We start from the raw sequence: 20,329 nt of genomic DNA, 5'->3' as shown, positions 1-20,329 counted from the left end.
GTTTTATTTTAAGAGTAAACAGCTCATAAGCAGAAAATCAAGGCCTCTGAAATCAAATACTTCAGTTACCAAGTCTGAGGAAGTGTTAAACCAAAAAGATACTAAATTGCAAGAGAACAGGGAAACCAGGTACATTGAGCTAAAGCAACATGTAAGAAGCACCAATCACTGGAGTTAACTTAGAATCACATAAGTCTAGCTCATTCATTTTATAGATTTGGAAGCTAAACTAAAGCACAGGAACTAGATTACATATGGAAAGCCCAGTGGTGGCAACCTGAAAACAATGCTTATTCATAAAAAAGTGCAAAGTAAAGATAAGTTTATTCTATAATTAGGAAGTTGAGCCATTTTTATTTTGAGCAAGTCTTTACTGCAGCAGTGTATTTTTTAAAAATAATGTTTTAAAGTGGAAATTAGAAATACACCCAATTGTTACTTTTTTTAAAAAGCCATATGAATAAATCTCTCCCTCCCCCCAGACTGCATTAGTCTAAAAGACTTAAATTAGGGTATTTTTTCTTTATCCAAATGGTAATTATAACGGACATTATTAGAATTATTGAATTAGCAATAAGAAAGAGAGATGTATATCTGTTTCGTAAAAATATGGGCCAGGCTGGATCCACAAGAGAGTAGTAACCTGTGAAATAAACATAGAAAGTCTTCTAAGACATTGTTTCTCATAATGGAATGACATAAATTACATAGTGCTTAATGAAACAATTTAGGATGTGTATACATACGTGTGACCTTGTCTCTCTTTGGATTAACTGTGAAGTCAGGGGGAATTTAAAAAAAAAAAAGGTACAGGTAAGATTTTTATTTAAAAAAAAAAAAAAGTGTAACTATTGACTTCATTGCAGTGATTTTCAAAGGTAATTTAAGAATTTTTTTTATTTATATATGACAGCAGAATGCATTACAATTCTTATTACACATATAGAGCACAATTTTTCATATCTCTGGTTGTATACAAAGTATATTCACACCAATCCATTTCTTCATACCTGTACTTTGGATAATAGTGATTATCACATTCCACCATCATTAATAACCCCATGCGCCCTCCCTTCCCCTCCAACCCCTCTGCCCTAGTAGAGTTTGTCTATTCTTCCCATGTTCCCTCTTCCTATCCCACTATGAATCAGCCTCCTTATGTCAAAGAAAGCATTTGGTTTTTTGGGATTGGCTCACTTCACTTAGCATTATCTTCTTGAACTTCACCCATTTACCTGCAAATGCCATGATTTTATTCTCTTATATTGCTGAGTAATATTCCATCGTGTATATATGCCACATATTTTTTTTTTTAACCATCTATTGAAGGGCATCTAGGTTGGTTCCACAGTTTAGCTATTGTGAATTGTGCTGCTGTAAACATTGATATCGCTGTGTCCCTGTAGTATACTGTTTTTAAGTCCTTTGGGTATAGACCGAGGAGAGGGTTAGCTGGGTCAAATGGTGGTTCCATTCCCAATTTTCCAAGAAATCTCCATATTGCTTTCCATAGCATTGGCTGCACCAATTTGCAGTCTCACCAGCAGTGTATGAAAGTACCTTTTCCCCCACATCCTCGCCAAAAGAATTTTTTTGTCCTAACTGTGCTAACATTGTCTTTTTAAGTCTGCTTTTTATATGAACTTTTTATACAGAGGAAACTATATCTATTATAAATAGAAAATTATCTTACATAACTATATCCTTCAGATAATAAATACAATCAAGAGTAAAAAAAATTTAAATCATATTAGAAATAATCAACATGAGCAGTTTATCAAAATATTTTTCTTGAGAATGGGTCTTTCCCTGAGAACAACGATATTGTGAATGCTGAATCCCTACTAAAGGGACGGTAGCTTCTTTCATCCATTCCAGTTTATCATTAAGTCATCATTAGGACTTTTGGCTTATTAAAAGCGGTAACTATGCTCTTTTTTTTTTTACTGAGCTTTATTTAGATTTTTTATTTCAGAGTACTGGGAGGAAATAAGTCCCACAACTGCCTTTAGCCTTCTTGATTTTTTGTTTTATTAAATGACCTTTTCCACACTAGTTGTACATCAGTTGCTTTGGGGTTCCTGTAATGGAAGCCATCAAGGACCTAGCCCTCTGGGCACTTGTGAGCATCTTTGAACATCATCATACCTGGGAGTGAGCTTTGTGCTGAGTTACCATGAAGCTGCTACCCTAACTTTTTGCAATTATATCCATGAATTCAAGGGTGTGATATTCTAATTATTTTTTTCTTGTATATATTTTTAAATATTCAACAAATATACATCTTAATATACATCTACTAGCTACAATTACCTTTGTATCATGGGTGTGCTTGACATATGTTGCAAAACAGTTTGGTATGGCCTCTTGGTATTTATTGAACTACAGATAGTATCTAGAAGACTATGAACAATTTTTTTTTCTGATGTTTGCCATAATTTGTGAGTTGAAATCTGTTAAATAAAAGGTTTTATCTAACTTTACCCTACTCAGACTTCAGGATAAAAGGTGGGATGGGGATGGTTATCCTTTCATTTTTAAATTATAAATCCTGTCATTCCCCACTAGTGCAAAAAAATGGAATGCTTTCAAGGAAGCCAACATTTTACAGAAAAATTGAGTTTTCTGAAAATTAGTGGCAGAATTAATCTGGAGGATGCTATGGTAAATGGGTGATATGTTTTACAATATCTTGTAAATATGCAAGTTAGCGTGTGCTTTTACCCTTAGGAGCTCAGGGATTTTCATTCTTGGACTAGAGGTTTAATCTGAGTTTTATCTCCCAAGATTAGAGACCATCTCAAGTTTAGAGCTCCAAAGATCAAAAACAAACTGTCAGCAATATTATTGTGATGGCATTACTAATTATGTAGAAACTTTAAAGGAAAAACGTGATTTTACCCTAAGTTATTTCACCAAACCCATGAGGTGATACTATCAAGCACATTTTATAGTTATGGAAATAGGTTCAGAAAGTTGCCTGAGGTCACAGTGGTAGAACTGGACACTGAACTGGAAACTGGCATATGGTTCTAAAATCTATGGTTTTAACTCATATATTATACTGCCTAATGTGGAAGAAACTTACACACGGATACACACTTGTGTATACATGTATGCTTTGTTGTAACACCCTAAAAGAATTTGGTTAACATGTTGTATTCTCAGAAGAGATTAGTTGCATTTTAGATACATGTTACTGGGTTTTCCTAGCGAACTTGATGTGAGTGGAATAAAAAAAATGGTTGGACTGAGGGAAAAATAACTGGCTTAGAGAGTTGATCCAGAAAGTACCCCTATGCCTGGAGTAAGGTTTACAGTTTAATGTTTACAAATAGGAAGGAAACAGCAATTTAATAGAATCCTAATTTTGTGTGTGAAAGGAATCTTAGGAAATGTAAGCAATGCAACATTTTTTTTTCCAAATGAAAATTTATGCAGTAAAACTTGGCTCACTGTCCTATCCTAAGCATCCCACCCCAGCCCTGCTGTTCTGAGCAGTTGAGTTTGTTACAGATAAAGGCACAAAGTATTATGCAATTTGCACAATAGCTTACTCGAGGTTTCCCTTCACACCATGAGAAAATAAAGGATATTTTAAAAGATCTTCTTAAAGAATATCTCAAATTTTTCTTAAACATATTTATTTCTAGAACGGTAAGCCATTGGGTTACTCCTCGATGCCAATTTCCTCGAAAACAGCTATTAGGATAAAATAATTACACTCTTAACCGTAGAGAAAGGCATAATAGTTTCTATTCCATTATTTCATTTGTGGGTTGTTCCTTTTACTCACCACAGAGATTTTGTAAACATTTGTCATCTGGAGGACAGGCACTGCAGGTGTATCCCTTCTGGTATGGCCAAGTTGGGTAATTTCCTCTGTAAAGCAGAAGAAGCATGTCTATTAGTAGAGTTTTTGTTTCCAATTACAATTTACTGTGAATCCTTGACCAGATCCAGAATGATAATAAGGTGGAAGTGAAAATTATTGAGAGCTTGTAAGCAACCAGTAGTTAATAAAATGTGAAGAAAAGGAAATAAGTGGAAAGCTACTAGTATGTGTAGGGTTCATTCAATGGCCCTCTTAATTTACATTATTTCACTTCTGACAATTCTGGGAGGAAATTATTTTTATTTCTGAGGATCTAAGAGATTAGTGACTTGCCCCAAATCACAATTTACACATACCTGAGTCAGGAGGAAAACTAGATTTGTCTGACACCAGGGCTGTGCTTCCTCTACTGTTCTCTGGCCTGTGTAATTGCTGTCATCCAAAAATCTGCCTATCTCATGAAAGCTATCATGACCTGTATTTACTCTCATTATTCAACCTAGCCACCATAGTTTTTATTGGATAGGAAATGCCTTTCAAAATACACACACACGCGCACACACACACACACACACACACACACACACACACAGGAAATTCTGAATTACAGGTTGTTTTCACATAAAAGATGATCTGTGAATAATAGCTAAATATTGGTCATTCACTATGTGTTAGGCACTGTTTTAAGCATCCTTGAATGAGATAATCTTCACAACATTTTTATGAGGATGTTACTGTTTTTTATTTATCCCTATTATATAGCTAATGGCTTAGGCACAGTACAAATAACTGACCAAGGTCACTGATAGAAAGTGAAATTATATATATTTTTTTAGAGAATTTTTTAATATTTATTTTTTTAGTTTTCAGCGGACACAACATCTTTGTATGTGGTGCTGAGGATCGGACCCGGGCCGCACGCATGCCAGGCGAGCGCGCTACCGCTTGAGCCACATCCCCCCCAGCCCCCGAAAGTGAAATTATATATAAACATTTTATATTCCCATGAGCACCTAAAGAGTAGCAATGCTCACAGGCTTGGTACATTATATCAGCAAATCTACCATTGCACTAATTTTTTAAACTCTGCTTTTGGAATGCAGTTCTTCTTTGCCTTTTGATAGCTTGGTAAATCCTATGGACTCTTTCTTAAAATAGGATGATTTTTAATTGCATAAAATACATAGGAGGGCTGGGGATGTGGCTCAAGCGGTAGCGCGCTCGCCTGGCATGTGTGCGGCCCGGGTTCGATCCTCAGCACCACATACAGACAAAGATGTTGTGTCCGCCAAATACTAAAAAATAAATATTAAAATTCTCTTTCCCTCTCTCTCCTCTTACTCTTTCTAAAAAAAAAAAAAAAATACATAGGAATGTGGGAAAATGATTAAACAGAAATAAGCATCAAAATGTTGAAAAAAGAATCATGATATAGAAATATGTGCTTTTCTATTAAGTATTAAACCAGATCTAGCAGGTTCTAATATTGTAAGTAGTTTCAAATCAATGTTAATCATAAATATTTTTAGGTATCTGCAGCAACTAGAGTTAATGTGAAAATAACTGCTATTTTCAAAGACACAGATATTGTTAATACAGAGTCACAGTGCTAAAAAAACCTAGTCTGTTGTCTTCATTCACAGTGGAAGGAATTGTAATTTTTTTCTGAACCATGTTTATGAACTCCTATCCCAGTAAAACTATACATTTAACTCTAGTGTTAAGAAGCCCCCAGTTAGAGGCTTTATATTAACACCTCATTTTTTTTCAATCCAAGATATATGTTCTAATCTCATTTGGCTTCACATTATTGGTTGCTTCAGAAGTGAAATTTATCCTTGTACTGTATAATCAAAGCAATATAGTAGACTTTCTGATAGCAGTCACAAAAGATTCAAATTAGACATTAGTCTTGGAATATCTTTTATTGTTAAAAAGCATAATACTCATTAAATTGCTTAAATTCTAGATGGTTTTAACAAAATCATTTATGCTACCTTATCCTTCAACTATGCATTCCAAACTGTAAAGGAGAAGGAAAACATTGCTACTTAAAAATAAGCTAAAAACAAGATAGTTGTGAGTTGTAGGTAAAGTGAAGAATGCATTTGGGAAAAGCATGCTACTAGAAAGACCTGGGTTTGTCTGAATGAGAGTGATTATGACAAAGAGATCTGAAGTATTCTATCCAGTGAAGAAGCAGAAAGCTTTAGTATTTTTTTCTAGTACCTTGAGAGAGAAGATTGGGACATTGGGGAAGAGAAGTTAAATATGATTAAGGGTTCCCAAGGCAGAGATGGCCAAACCATACTAGTTACTGTTCTTGTAATTAAGGTTATTTCCTCCTCTGTGTTACTGTCCTGTTCTCCACTAACCACTCTGGGTAGAGATCTGTTACCATGGTTTTGCTGAATGATGCCCAGGGGAATGAAGAAGAGAGAGGTACAGGTGACTGGAGAATTAAGCATCCTATTCCCCTTCTGAGGCATTCTCAGAAACACTGGGGAAATACTGGGTTATGTGGAGTGGGGGCGTACAGCTTTGAAGATATAAGAAAAGGCCTCAGAAGGCAGAAGGAAATGAAGACCTTCCTAACTGGCCCCTCTGTCTTCTGCCGTTCCAGTTCCTTTTCCACACTTCACAGACTGATCTCCAGATTTAAAGCAGATCTCATCATGAGTCCCCTATTTAAGATACTTTGATGGGTTCCTCTACTGACTTGACTAAGGTTAACCCTCGCCATGATCTACAAGGCCCTGTGAGATCTCTGCTGCCATCTTCCCCTTGGTTTCATTTCACTCAACGCTCTAACACCCTGGTCTCTGTCCATGCTTCAAACTTGCCAAAGTCCTCTCCATGTAAGTTTTGCAGTTGTTCTCCCCTCTGCACAACTCTTCCTGCAGTTCTCACATCTGATTCCTTCTCATTTTTCACACCTAAGCTAAAATTATCACAGAATGTCCTTCCCTGATCATTTTATTTTAAACAGGACCTTTTCCCAGTGGTAGTTCCTATTAGAGTATTATTTATATTCTCTTAGTTTCCCCATTATAATGCAGTCATATATATCTATTGAGCTGCCTCATAAATATAAATAAGGGCAGAGACTGCATCTGGCTTGCTCTTCTTTGAAGTTTAGTAAAGAAATATTTGCTGAATAAATGAATGTATGAAGCTAACTCAGTTTTTTTTGGAAACATAACTTCAAACATAAGTTTCACAACAATGTTTATAACCAAAAGTAAGTAAAGTGATTGTGTACTAGGATTCACACATGCAATTAATAATGAGAATAAAAATAATAAATACTTATGAACAATCACCTGTGTCAGGCATAGCTTTCTATGACTCTTATAGCTACACTAAATATAGATGCTATTATTATTTTGATTTTTGACAACAAAACAGATTCAGAGAATTAACTAATTTGTTTCTGGTCATATGGTAAATTAACTGTACCTTAACCATTAAACTGTCATGAAAAACTATCACTGGTTGAATTAAGGTTTTGTCTACCTTTTCTTTGGTTTTCCTTATTTTCCAACTATGGAATCTTAAATCAAAGTTGTTCTTTTCTGAAGGATACTTGATTTTAGTTCCCTTCCCTCCAAACAAAACTCAAGGGCAACAAATTAAAGAAAACAATGTTACATATGTGGCAAATGGTTAAAAAGCCTTAAAATATAAACAGCTAATAGCAATCATTAAGAAAACCACTCTAAAAGAAAAATGGGCAGATCATATGATTTACCAAGAAGGAATATAAATAGACAATCAGGTGAAGAGATTTTATCATCATTAGTAATCAGAGATGCAAAAGAAAACAATTTCTTTCAAGTTAGAAAATACTTAAAATGCGCCGGGGTGTGATGTTGCATGACTATAATTCCAGCTACTCAGGAGGCTGAGGCAGGAGGGTCACAAGTTCTAGGCCAGTTTCAGTAACTTGATGAGACCCTAAGCAACTTAATGAGACTCTGACTCAAAATGAAAAATAAAAAAGAGCTGGGGATGTGCCTCAGTGGTTAAGCAGCCCCTTGGGTTCAATCCCCAGTATAAATTGAAAATAAGTGATGAAAAGTAATTTGGTAAAAGGTATTAAAAAGTTAAAAAGGGTCAAGTTACTAGTATTACTCCTAGGAATTGTAGGAACATAAAAGTGACTGAATATTTCTGACTATAGTTGTTCATCACAAAATACAGAACAATCTAAATTCTTCACTGAGATTAACTTTTATTATTATCTATCAAGAGCACAAACTGAGATAGATAGCCAGATCAGAGGCCAGCCAAGACATTTACAAAATGTAGGACAGGGCAGGTTACTCCCTTTGCCCATGCCTCAGTTTCCTCATCTGCAAAACAAGATAAAGGTGTAACTTTTTTTTTTTTTACATTTCCTAAACTTTTAATGAAGATTAAATACATGTAAATTATTACTCAGAACAGTGCTTGGCATATTGTAAGCATTATATAAAACATCAATGATTTTATAATTATTAAAATTGAGTTTCAGGTTTAAATTAAGTGACAAAGACATGGTATAATTCTAAGTAAAAAAGATATAAAACTTGTATTTACAGCATGGTAACAGTTTTTTACATATGTTTACAATACACAAATGTACATGCCTATACATGTATCTGGGTATGTTATGTGTGTGTTTATGTGTTTATGTTAAGGATATGGTAAGGTCACTTCCCACTTTTTCCAAAGGGTGAAAACATTTTTCATTTAAAAAACAGAACTACCAAAAGTATGAAGTTATATAAATTGAAGAACTTTAGTTCTTTTGTTTAGAAGATTCTATAAAATTTGCCAAATTTTTAATAAACTAATAAAAAATTGTCCCATCTTGTGTTATTACCATATCAGACTAGTTTGTGTCCCTGATAAACACTTGAGTCTTGCTGCTTTTAAAAATATGTGTATTTAAAAAGAGTATAGAAACACAGAAAAAAGTACCAGAATGTTAATGGAGTAGATCTCAGGGCAGAGTAATTAAGAGTTATATTAATTTTCTTCTCTATACTTTATTAACTAGATTTTCTAAAATGAAGATGAATACTTTTAAAATATAACATTAACTTTTAGAAAGAGGTTAATTCAGGCACTTACGCTGGTCCATAGTTGCATATAAAATGTGCTCCATTGGAAAGACTTTCAAAGCCAGAAACTCTAGGGCAAAAGTGTACTGCACAGCCAACCTTGTAACTGTTTGCCCAGACAACCTGAAAATAAATGAGGATATTAACACAGAGGAAAACAGTGAAATGAACATTTGGGTATGATTAGGCCTTAAGCAACTTAATAAGACCCTGCCTCAAAATGAAAAATAAAAAGAGCTGGGGATGTGGTTCAGTGGTTAAACATGGTAAGCTATATTTGCTCTATTTAGTTAAAGTACTTACTACCAAGGAAGTTTCAGGTGCTCAAAATTCAGCTGGAAACAAGATCTATAATTACTGTCATCGGTGGTGATGGTGGTAGTCTGTGTGTATGTGTTTGAGAGAGAGAAATAAACATATAAACAAGATAATTTTGAGTTACTACAATGAAGAAATAAAACAGGGTTAACAATGAAGAGTGATCAGTGGGGAGAAAGGGGGCTGATTTAACAGGGGTGTTCAGAGAAGCCATTTCTGAATGGGAGGCATTTGAACTGGGACATGAACAATGAGGGTACAACATAGAGGCTAATGGTTTAGGAGACCTCAACAATGAAGAAAGAGCATTCTGTAGAGCCCTGTCAGGAACAAAGGCCCTGAGGCAGCCTTTCCTTAATATATTAGACTGGCAGAATAAAGGCAAGTAGAGCCTGATCTACTGAGTGGGGGAGAGTCATAGACAATTAGCTCAAAGGCAGGGGAACCAACCGTGGAGATTCTTGTAGGTGAGTGACTGTTTTTTTTTTTTATCATATCTTAGCAAGAACCCAGTAGCAGTGAGGAAGTAAAGACACTGAAAAGAGCATGGTAGTAAGTGCTTTAACTAACAAAGAGGTAACTTTGGAGGCTATTTCAGTGTTACAAGAATGAAACGTGGTAACTCACACTTGGGTGATGGCATTCCTGAGGACTGATCAAGTTCATGGCTCAGCTTAGAAGTGTTGCTGGAAGGATTTGCTTTTATTATGGATGTGGGAAGCATTTTGGTTTGATCTAAGCAACATGTATTGAGATGTTTCAAACTAGGGAAGAAGCAAGGTGGGTAGGAGCATGGGCAACAGTTCTATTCAGGACATTTACTGGACTTAACCATTTTCAGTTCGGTGAACAGCGTAAGGTTAGAGGTATAAAGACATGAAGCTAGATTATATCACATAGGCAAAGTAATAGATTATGAAAAATTAAAGCAGAGCTTGGGACCAAGAAAAAGGCAAGAGCAGCAAATCAGATGCAAAAGTAGTCAGTGATGTGGAGGGAAATCAAGAGTGGAGACAGCTTCAGGGAGAGCAGCCTGTGCTGGGAAGTTGAATCCAGGCCCAAAAGAGCTCCGTATTTGGTTAATCAAAACTGTTGCATAATCTAGCACCAGCAGTGGGACTTTTCCCTTGCTTTGTGAATGAAGGAGTCTACATTTTCAGTTTGCACCAGGCCCCACAAATTTTGTAGCTTTACCTGACAAAGAGTGTTTGGTGTCATAGACGACTAAACAAAGTATTTAAAGAGTCAGTAGCTGAAGACAAGCCAACAATTAAATGCATTCCTTTTTACAGAGGTACTGATTTACATTTTAAATTATTTTTTTACCATAGTTTGTTGAGTAATTTTGTGATAAGAATTGTGCTAAATATGGGGGTGTAATAGTGGATGAGCTAGAGCCAGCAGGTGCCTTTGCAAAAATATAGAGGAAATCAGTCCTGCAACCATCACATAAGAGTGTTGACCATCGTGAAGGGTTCTAAGGGCATATGTGGCATGGAGCCCTTTTCCGAGGAAGCAAGCTAGAGCTGGAGAGGGCAATACTTCCTGTGAACCCAAAGAGGAAAAGATTCATTCACAGAATTAAACCATGGCCAGGGTGACTGCAGAAAAAAATTATTCCCTGGGAAAATAGTGAAGACTGAGGGGAGAGGGGGGCTGCGGATGCAATATGAGTTCCCCCAGGGTTTGCATGTGGCATAGGAGGTGAAGGAGTATTTAGGGACGTGATCATAGTACCAGTGAGGACAGCTGATTTTTCAGACTGTCTTTCTCCCTTGGTTTGACCACTGCAGAGGATCTGGAAAGGCATTTCCAACATCCCAGAGAAGAGGAGCAGGACCCTCTTTTAGAAAGGGATAGTCCCTTCTCTGTGGTCTAAATGGAGTATTTCCTGAGGAACATTTCTCTGCATAGCACATTCCAAGGAATCCTCTTGAGGGAACCCCGGCCTACATAGGCATAGAAGTCGCTTAGGCTTCCATCTTACTGAGAGAATCTAGCTTTTGGGCTGGCTATTGTTCCCCAGGTTTGATTCTTAAACTTTTGCTTTTCAATTATTTTTGTTTTACTTTGAAATTTTCTGAATTTTTATTTATTGCATTTCAAGCTGATTTTGCATGGGATGATTTGCAGAATTTGGGGTTCATCTCAGAACTCTGGCATCAAAGTCACTGGAATTGTCCTTAAAATCTATTTTAACAAGTTCTTCCGGTGATTCTTCCACATGCTACCTGGGTTCATGTGGTCTCTGTTCCTGGGTTCATGTGGTCTCTGTTCCTGGCTTTCACCTTAGCTTGATTTGTTTTATCTTTTGGTCTTTAAGTACTTCCTTCCATAGAGTCATTACATCTCAAGTATTTTTAATGTTTGTAATACTGTATCTTTAATGCTATTTTTGTCCAAAAGTACAAATTTTAGTTAGCATTTATTATATGTTTTATTTGGTATGTTAGTCAACTTTCTGTCCCTGTGACAAAAATACCTGAGAGAATAAGGAGGAAAGGCTTACGGTGGCTCATGGTTTCAAAGGTTTCAGTTCACGGACAGTTGACTGTTGCCTTTGGGCCTGTGACAACATAGTAAGTACATCATGAGAGGAACATATAATAGCCAGAATGCAAAGAGAAAGAAAGGAAGCAGCCGAATCCCAATATTCTCTTCAAGGGCATACCTCTCAATGACCTAACTTCCTTCCACTAGACCTCAATGCTAAACATTTTACCAGTCTCCTAATACTGCCATAGGCGGTATTAACCTTTAACACAAGGGAGACATTCAAGATCTGAATTCTAGCATTCTGCCCCCGGTCCCCAAAGACTCATGTTCTGTCTCCTATGGCAAATACATTTAGTCCATCCCAAGAGTCACCGGAGTCCCAAATATTTTAATATTCTTCAAAAAGTCCAAAGTTTCCTTTGAGAGTCAAAGCAAACAGCTATGAGTCCCTACAATAACACTAATAAAAAATGGCACAGGATATACAATTCCATTCATAAAGAGAGGAGTAAGTAAAAAAAAAAAAAAGGAATTAGACCAACACAAGATTTAAAACTAGCAGATAACATCAAATCCTATCATTCCCTGTCTAACATCTGGTGGACAGGGTGGTGTGATGTGAGCTCTGAACAATTTGGGCAGCCCCACCTCTGCTATCTTGGGGTTGTAATATGGCCTACATGACCACCCTCACAGGTTGGGTTTACTTGCTGCCTCAGCTTCCCTCAGCAGGCATTCCTCGTTCCTGGCACCTCTAACTTCCTGGGGTCTCCATTGTGGTTTGGCTCACTCTCCCAGCTTCATGTATCATTCTGTAAGAGACTGCTTTCAGGGGCTTGCACTCTATCACACACTGTCTGGCCTACCGGGCTTTACTTTGAAATCTTGGTGGAAGCCTCCGTGACACCGTAACTCTTGCATTCCGCATGTCTATACACTCACCATCACACTGACCACTCCAAGAACTGCTGCCAGCCTGGGTTGCACCAGACACACTTAAACCATGGTTGACTGAACAAGGTAAAAAATTTGGGGAAAACAATTCCCTTAGGTGGCCCTAAGTCAGCCGGGTGCCATGGGACTTTCTTCTCAAAGGAAAGTCTTTGAAATTATTTTATACTTTTTAATACCTGGCATCCTGTGATGGGTAGGATCTGCCTTTTCCAGAGATGTCCCAGGCCATCTTTCCAAATGGCCCTGTGCAAAGCACTTGGCTTCTTTTTAATGGTGTTTTGACACTATGTTCTATAGATGAGAGATTGGAAGCTAATTTTGCCTGGTCACAAAGTACAGTAAGGACAGTATATGCCCTGAGCAAGATGCTTTCAGGGTGTTTTTCCATATGAAAGCCATCCAGAACCTAGGGATGCTATACTTTCTAACAAGTTTTGCATCAGGGGAACCCATATGGGAGAGCCATGTCTCTTCTTTTTCTCTAACAATTTCTTCCCACCATCTTTATCCTTTCAATTCTCTGCATGGAGCCATCTGAATCATTATCAGAAGCATGATAATATCATAACAGCATAAGACCTTCCAGAGAAATTGTGAAATTTTCATTGTTGCACGAGAGTGTAAGAGTGTAAGAAAAATTTCAGGAAGGTGAATGTGTGGGGAAATCGAGATTAAAAACAAAAATAAGACGAATAGTGCCATCTAGTGGGAAGCCCTGGCACTATCAGACCCAAGTAATCTACACTGCCAAACTGTTCTCAAATTTTTCCAAAATGGACTGGCAGCAACAAAACATATGATTTGATTGATCTTCTATATTACCACACTAAAATTATTCCTTAATAATAGGCTGTTTCCAGTGAATATAAAGCTAAAGTTTTAAATTAACATGTCAAGAAATATTAAACCTTTTGTGGGGAGATAATTTATCTGAATTTATTCTTTTTATTCTGTATAACCAGCCAACATGGACGAAAATTTATAAATAGCTCAATTTTCAACAGAAGATGAGGATAAGTCAGGAGTTACTATATCCACTCGAGGTAACTTTCTAGCATGAATTTAAAATGGCAATTGAGTGATCTTGAATCAATCAGCAAGATTTCTCATAAAAATAAAAATGGACTCCTAATCAAGCTATCAGATCCTTTTCCAATATTACTTCTGGGAAACTAGCCCATGGATGGATCTAACCTTTGTTCACTGCCTTCAAAGTACAAATCTCACTCCGGAGTCCTAGAACAATATGCTAACACATTTTTAGGGCATAATCTCAAGAAAAGTGGGAGGGGAAACATGTAGGGAATGAGATAGGGAAGGAGGGATACAGTCTGGATTGGTCCCTAGTCCTCAGAAGTTGGTCATATTTTGGAAGAGACATTATGTGTAAATGGATGTGTTACAGTGCTTGGCTGGTGTTGTTCACAGTTACTGACAAGGTACCAATGAGCAAAGAGGACAGAACAACTCTCCAGCCAAGGGTGGGGTGTGTGTGCAAGACTTCATGTAGCAAGAAAAACAGAAGCTGGTTCATGAAGATTGAGTCAACTGAAAAAGAAAACAATTCCAGGCAAAATTAACAAGGTGTAGAAGGTATATAATGTGTATAAATGAGCCTGGTACTTCAGATGATTAACAAGTAGCTCAGCATGCAAAATATATAGAGGTTAGAATACAGTTAAATTGAGAACTGACTCCTAACCTCTGCATGCATATTCAAGTAAGGCATAATATCTATCATTACAGGGAGTCAAAATAAGAGAAGGAAACTTAAATTTATGCCACAGAGGCCTCAGATTTGAGAGATGGATCTTCCCAAATTAATGAACTTATTTGTAAGTTGTTGCTTTATATCTAGGTGGAAAAGAGAGGGCTAATATTTTAGACACAAAATAGCTATTAGAGCCCCTGCTAAATGATCTTAACCTCTTCTCATTAAGAGACCACCCTATTCTGCCCCTACTTGAAAAGAGGACTCTACTCATGGGGAGAGGCCCAGAGATCCCTAGGGTCTGGGAAAACAAAGCTATAGCAACCACTTTCACAGTGACTGTAGGGTTTAGTTCTCTACATTGAAGACCTAATTCAATTCTCACCACAGACCCATAAAGGGATGATATCCAAACCAACAGGACCAGAGAGGTTAAGAAGTTACCTCTTCAATATCATTTAGCTAGTAAAAGTTCAGATTCAGATATCAGATGTTATAAGGTTTTAAATAATATAATGTTTGCAAGTTATCTCATACAGTACTAGTATTTAGTATTTTTCCAGATTGATGGTCCTCACATATCACTTTTGTCCATTTAACTAAACTTTTCAAGAATTATTTCCTCTGGTATTGGAGTCTATTCCATTTATTATTATCTTTGAACTAGGACTGTTATGTCTACTCACACATATTTACAGGGGCACTGGCCTTCTTTATATTTCCTAATATCAGATTTCAGTTTTCTCCTCCTACTTGAAAAGATGGTTTCAAAAACACAAGGGGGCAGTGCTGGGGATGTGACTCAGTGGCAGAGTACTTGCCTAGCATGCCCTAGGCCCTGGGTTCAATCCTCAGCTCCACAAGCAAAACAAAACAAAGCAAAAAACCATCAGGCAATACTTACCTGAGTGTAATGACCACAGACTTTTGTGCATCTTCGGGTGTTGAAGTCATAGTCTTTAATTTCATTATACCAGTTTGAGATGGCTGAAGACTCCGAAAATAAGGATAGAGACCCAGTCCAGATATTTTCTCCCAGTGAAGTGAAGTTTGGGTGCATCTTGTTTGATTTCAGCTGTGGGTTATGTCTAAACTGACAAGTTTTTGCCCACGCTTTTGCAATTTTGGCTAGTGCTGGGTCCCAAGTCTGCAAAAGGAATTATTAAACAATATGGGAGTCAAGAATGGAATCTTCCACAACAATGTAAGTGGTGTGAGCCAGCAGGGATTTAAAAGGCACATGAGATGTGATGCTATGTAAATCTTCCCTAAACACAGTCTTCAAGCAATAACTAGGGCTGAGGAAATAACGATAATCTGGTTTGATGGAATTTAGCATCTAAGCCAGAAAGACAGACCAACGTTTTTCACTGAAGCCTTATTATGTGCAAGATAGTATATACTGTTTCACTGTCTATGCAATTTATTAGCCACAACATCCCTCATCTGAAGAAGCTCAGAAAAGCTACAAACCAGCTCAAAGTCACAGATCAGGGATTCAAACCCAGAATCAAAAATCCCATCCTTACCCTAGAATCCACATTGCCTTCCTGAGAAGGCAACAGAAAAAGTGAGCTTAGAGTCAAGAAAAGAAAAAACAGAAACCGAAAGAATCCTATTAACAGGGAAGAAAATAACCAAAAAAATAAAGAAGTCTCCCCAAGATGAGGAAGGAAAGGGCCCCAAAAGAGAACGACACTGCTCTTGTGGTGCTTGCTTTTGATGTGGTGAGTAAAGGGCTAAACTGCATTTTAATCATGGATTGTGAATTTACAGCACACACTAATCATAAGCAAAAAAGTCATCCAAGATTACCAAGTTAATACCTGAGCTGTTTTTGATTGACTTATGCCACAAATACTGTATTTTTTTTTTTCCTTACCATGTATAGCATGTCTCTGGCTGTTGGAGTCACCTCTGATCGAAACTTGTTATGTATTCGAACACACTCTTTGATGAAATCTTCATTTTCAATATCTGGCAAGGTATCTACCTTATATGAATAACTATAGACAAAAGAAATCAGCCAGGTCATAGTAGCAAATGTGACCCGCATGCTCAGTCCGGTGGGCACAAAGCCGCAGGGAGCTAAATCCAGAGCCTGGGTTTCTGAGAGAATTCTCCTCTCTGTCTTCAGCTGCCGGTTTCACAAAGCATAGCTGACTTCAGCTTTGAGCAAACGGAAAACAGAACATGAGTTCATCACAAGTTTTAAGAAATGGGTTTCTCCATATATGGTTTGTAGCTGGTTTTGCAATCTTAACCCTTCATGTCAGTGGTTCTCGGTGACACAGCACCTATTCCAACAAGTATTCTTGCAAAATTTTTTTGAGACTGCATCAGACTGTTCAGATTTTGTTCTGAGTTGGGAGGTATTTCCAAAGGAAATCCAAGAGTCTCCAGAAATAACAGTCTCCAATTTTTTATGGGGGTTGTGGTAATTAAATAAAAACATATCTCTGGCTTCTGTGAATGACTTGCAATATATTTTTAAAAACCTTTAAGACTCATCTCAGCACAAAGTGATGAGAATAGAATATCTCTCTCTTATCTGAGTTTCCTTTATCATGATGCCTGAAATAGCAGACAATACCAAACCCTATATATACTATGTTTTCTCCTATGCAGAAGTAACCATGGTAAAGTTTAATTTATAAATTAGGTACAGTAAGAGATTAACAATAATAACTAATAACAAAATAGAAAAATCATAACAATATAATGTAAAAATTTGTCAGCATCACTACTCTTGTGCTTTGGGACCACTATTAGTAAAATAACACAAGCATTGTGACACAACGAGTTGATCTGGTAACAGAGATACCTGAGTGACTAATGGGCTAATAATATAGACAGCGCATATATACTAGAGAGAGGGATGGTTTATTTCCTGAGGCAGGATGGGAGCAAGATGGTGCAAGATTTCATCATGCTACACAGAAAATGCACAGTTTAAAACTTGAGAATTTTTTTTTTGCTTCTGGAATTTTCTATTCAATATTTTTTGACCATGGTAACTGGGTAACTGAAAGTATAGAAAGTAAAAACATGAACAAGAGAGGACTTCTCTACTTGGTTAACATCATAACTTGACCTAGAATTTTATTCACAAAAGTAGAAGTGTGTGCGTGTGTGTGTGTGTGCGTGCGTGTGTGTGTGTGTAGGAAAGGGAGGGTGAGAGAGAATTATAGAGAAAGTACTCCTCTCAATTTCAGATTTTAGCTGAAGTTCTGCTCCTAAATAGCTGTGAGACCTTGAGCAAGTTAACATACTCTCTAAGCTCCAGCCACCTACTAAATGAGGCTAACAGGAAGTTTTCTATCTGCTTAATCATAGAGGTTTGGGAGGATCAAATGAACTAGCTAGTGCATTGATTCGTCACATATTACATTCCTGTTCTGAGTATTTGGCTTAGTAAAATAGAGCTAAAAACATAGTCACTGTTTTTATGCAACTTACAGCGGTAGGAGTGGTGAGACCATGACAGGGGCGTCTACAATAGAAGCTGTTCAAGATCTGGACAGAATAATGCACAGAGAGGTATGGACTCAATAGGGAAGGATGCTCATCCCATCTAGGAAAGGATAGATGTGGCTTCCTATGTACAGCAGGTGAGGTCTAGTTGGAGACTGGAATCATATAGGTCATGATCTGGTGAAAAGAGGCTGGAGAGATCAACAGAATAGAGAGATAGGAGCTGTACATCTAGTTGTGAAGTTGGAAACATGGTGTCAGGGGAAGGATACAGAAAAAAAACATTACATGCAGTTTCCCTCTATATACATGGTTTTCAAGTGTTGATTTTGGCTTGTGGGAAACATGATACTGGTTCTCATGAAATTCAGAACCCAAATGGTACCTTCATGCCAGCTGGAGAGAGAGAGGTAAGAATCAGATCAAGGACGACTTGTTGGTTCTGCCAATGATTTGGATTTTTATCACCAAGATGATGGGAAGTCATTGGAGGATTTTAGCTGTGGGTGGGATGTTTTTAGAAAACATCTGTAATTTAGAAAAATCAAGAAATGTGGAAAATGGAATGGAGTTGCAGAAGTATTTCTAACTGGGGAACTTGTAGAATTAAAAAATTTATAGAAAGTTAAGGTGAACATTACTGTTGCTACACACACAACCTAATAAAACACTTCTATAATTTCAAATTTTTCCTAGGGTGCTCAATTTCTACTAGCATTCTTCCCATCACATTGACTTAGGGTAAGCCTCTTGTCTGAGGCTCAAAGACAACTTTTTGATCACTGTAGTGATAATCAAAAGTGAGACCTTCCACCACTTTGAAGTTGCAGTCTGATCCAGGGCCTACTTCCCATTTTCTTCTGGGTTCCTGTGAGCTAGATAAAAGAATAGGAAAAATGAGCCCTCATAAGCAGCAAATTCAGTGACATTTGTGGTTGCTTAAGCAGTTCCTGTTGTACACTTATAATTCCCAAGGACTAGCATTATCATTTTGGTATTAAAATGAATTAATCTTTAATTTCCTAAAAATACTGAACAAAAGGGAAGTCTGCTATCAGAGAGACCATTTTCTGTTCTTACACAGAGCAACTTAAATCCTTAGAGCCACACTGTTAAGATTTCAAAAGTCCATAGAATTGGTTTGTCACAGAACGACAAGAAATTTACAAGACGCAAATGAATCCTCCAGTTCTTAGGAGACTTTCAACTTTGTTCTGAGTTCTTCTGTCCTTACCTGCATTTTTATCACAGACTCTTTTATAAATGTGCATATGTGTTAAGAAAGAGAGATTTGCTTTTAGTGATTATTACTGAATGGTGGCATTTTAGGATATATTTTTACCATCCTTTTTATTCTTTAATTTTATTATTTTTATAGTGAGAATATACTATTTTTATAATAAGAAGATAAAACATTTTGGAGAGTCATGGGATCTTCAAAGTCAAGCACAAATTAACAATATACACAAAAATTTACTTTTTAAAATATCTTTATTTTTATTTATTAATTCTTATGTGGTGCTGAGGATCGAACCCAGGGCCTCACACATTCGAGGCAAGCCTTCTACCACTGAGCTACAGCCCCAGCCCCTATTTAATATTTTTTGACCATGGTAACTGGGTAAAAAAATATAGAAAGTAAAAACATAGACAAGAGAGGACTGCTGTATTTGGTTAACATCATAAGTTAACATGACACATACACACATTCTGATGAACTTATGTACAGATTAAAGTACTTCCATGTATTAATTGTGCTTATTATTGAATGGTAAGATGTATCTCTCTATCCCAATAATAATTACTTTTTAATAAGCAATAGTTTGTTGGTTAATTATGTATTGTATTAGTCAGTTTTCATCATTGTGACAAAATACCTGAGAAAAACAAAGAGATTTGTTTTGGTTTGTGGTTTCAGGAGTTTCAGTCCTCCCTCAGCTGACTCCATTGCTTTGGGCCTGAGGCAAGGCAACGACTGAAGGGTGTAACCCAGGAAAGTTGCTCAGCTGGTGTCGTCAAGGAAGCTGAGAGAAAAAGAAGGGGCCAGGGACAAGATACAATACCTCAGAGGACCCACTCCCTCCAACTAAGTTCAACCTCCTACAATTTCCACCACCTCCCAATTATCCATTCAGCTATGAATCCCTCAATGGACTAATCTACTGATGAGGTCCCAGAGACCCAAGGATCCAATCACTTTTCTCAAACCCCATCTCTAGATATGGCTGCACTGAGGACTAAGCCTTCAACACATGAATCTTTGGGGGACATTCCAGATCTAAACCATACATGTATGGAAAATATCCCACCCTGTCTTACCATCCTATACACATCTATTTAGATACATGGTGACCTTTTTATTTGGGGGGTAGAAATGAGGTAGAATTTCTTATAATTCTACCCTTGCTAATTAGATTCTATAAACATCTGGGT

General features: G+C 37.0%; 1 protein-coding gene across 1 annotated transcript; it reads right to left on the bottom strand.

Moving 5' to 3' along the window:
- Nucleotides 1–113: 113 nt before the first annotated feature.
- Glipr1 (GLI pathogenesis related 1) lies at nt 114–16,580 on the bottom strand. Its single transcript, XM_076854883.1, has 6 exons — nt 16,305–16,580; nt 15,327–15,569; nt 8,954–9,066; nt 3,797–3,882; nt 747–773; nt 114–643 (listed from the first exon to the last, which is right to left on the bottom strand). Exons 1-6 carry the CDS (start codon nt 16,476–16,478, stop codon nt 489–491), a joined length of 798 nt encoding a protein of 265 aa, XP_076710998.1. The 5' UTR covers nt 16,479–16,580; the 3' UTR covers nt 114–488.
- Nucleotides 16,581–20,329: the final 3,749 nt, after the last annotated feature.

This window comes from Callospermophilus lateralis, chromosome 4 (assembly GCF_048772815.1).
Source record: "Callospermophilus lateralis isolate mCalLat2 chromosome 4, mCalLat2.hap1, whole genome shotgun sequence".
Classification (NCBI taxonomy): domain Eukaryota; kingdom Metazoa; phylum Chordata; class Mammalia; order Rodentia; family Sciuridae; genus Callospermophilus; species Callospermophilus lateralis.
The sequence above is the reverse complement of the archived record's forward strand: the minus strand, read 5'-3'. Positions and strand labels throughout refer to the sequence as shown.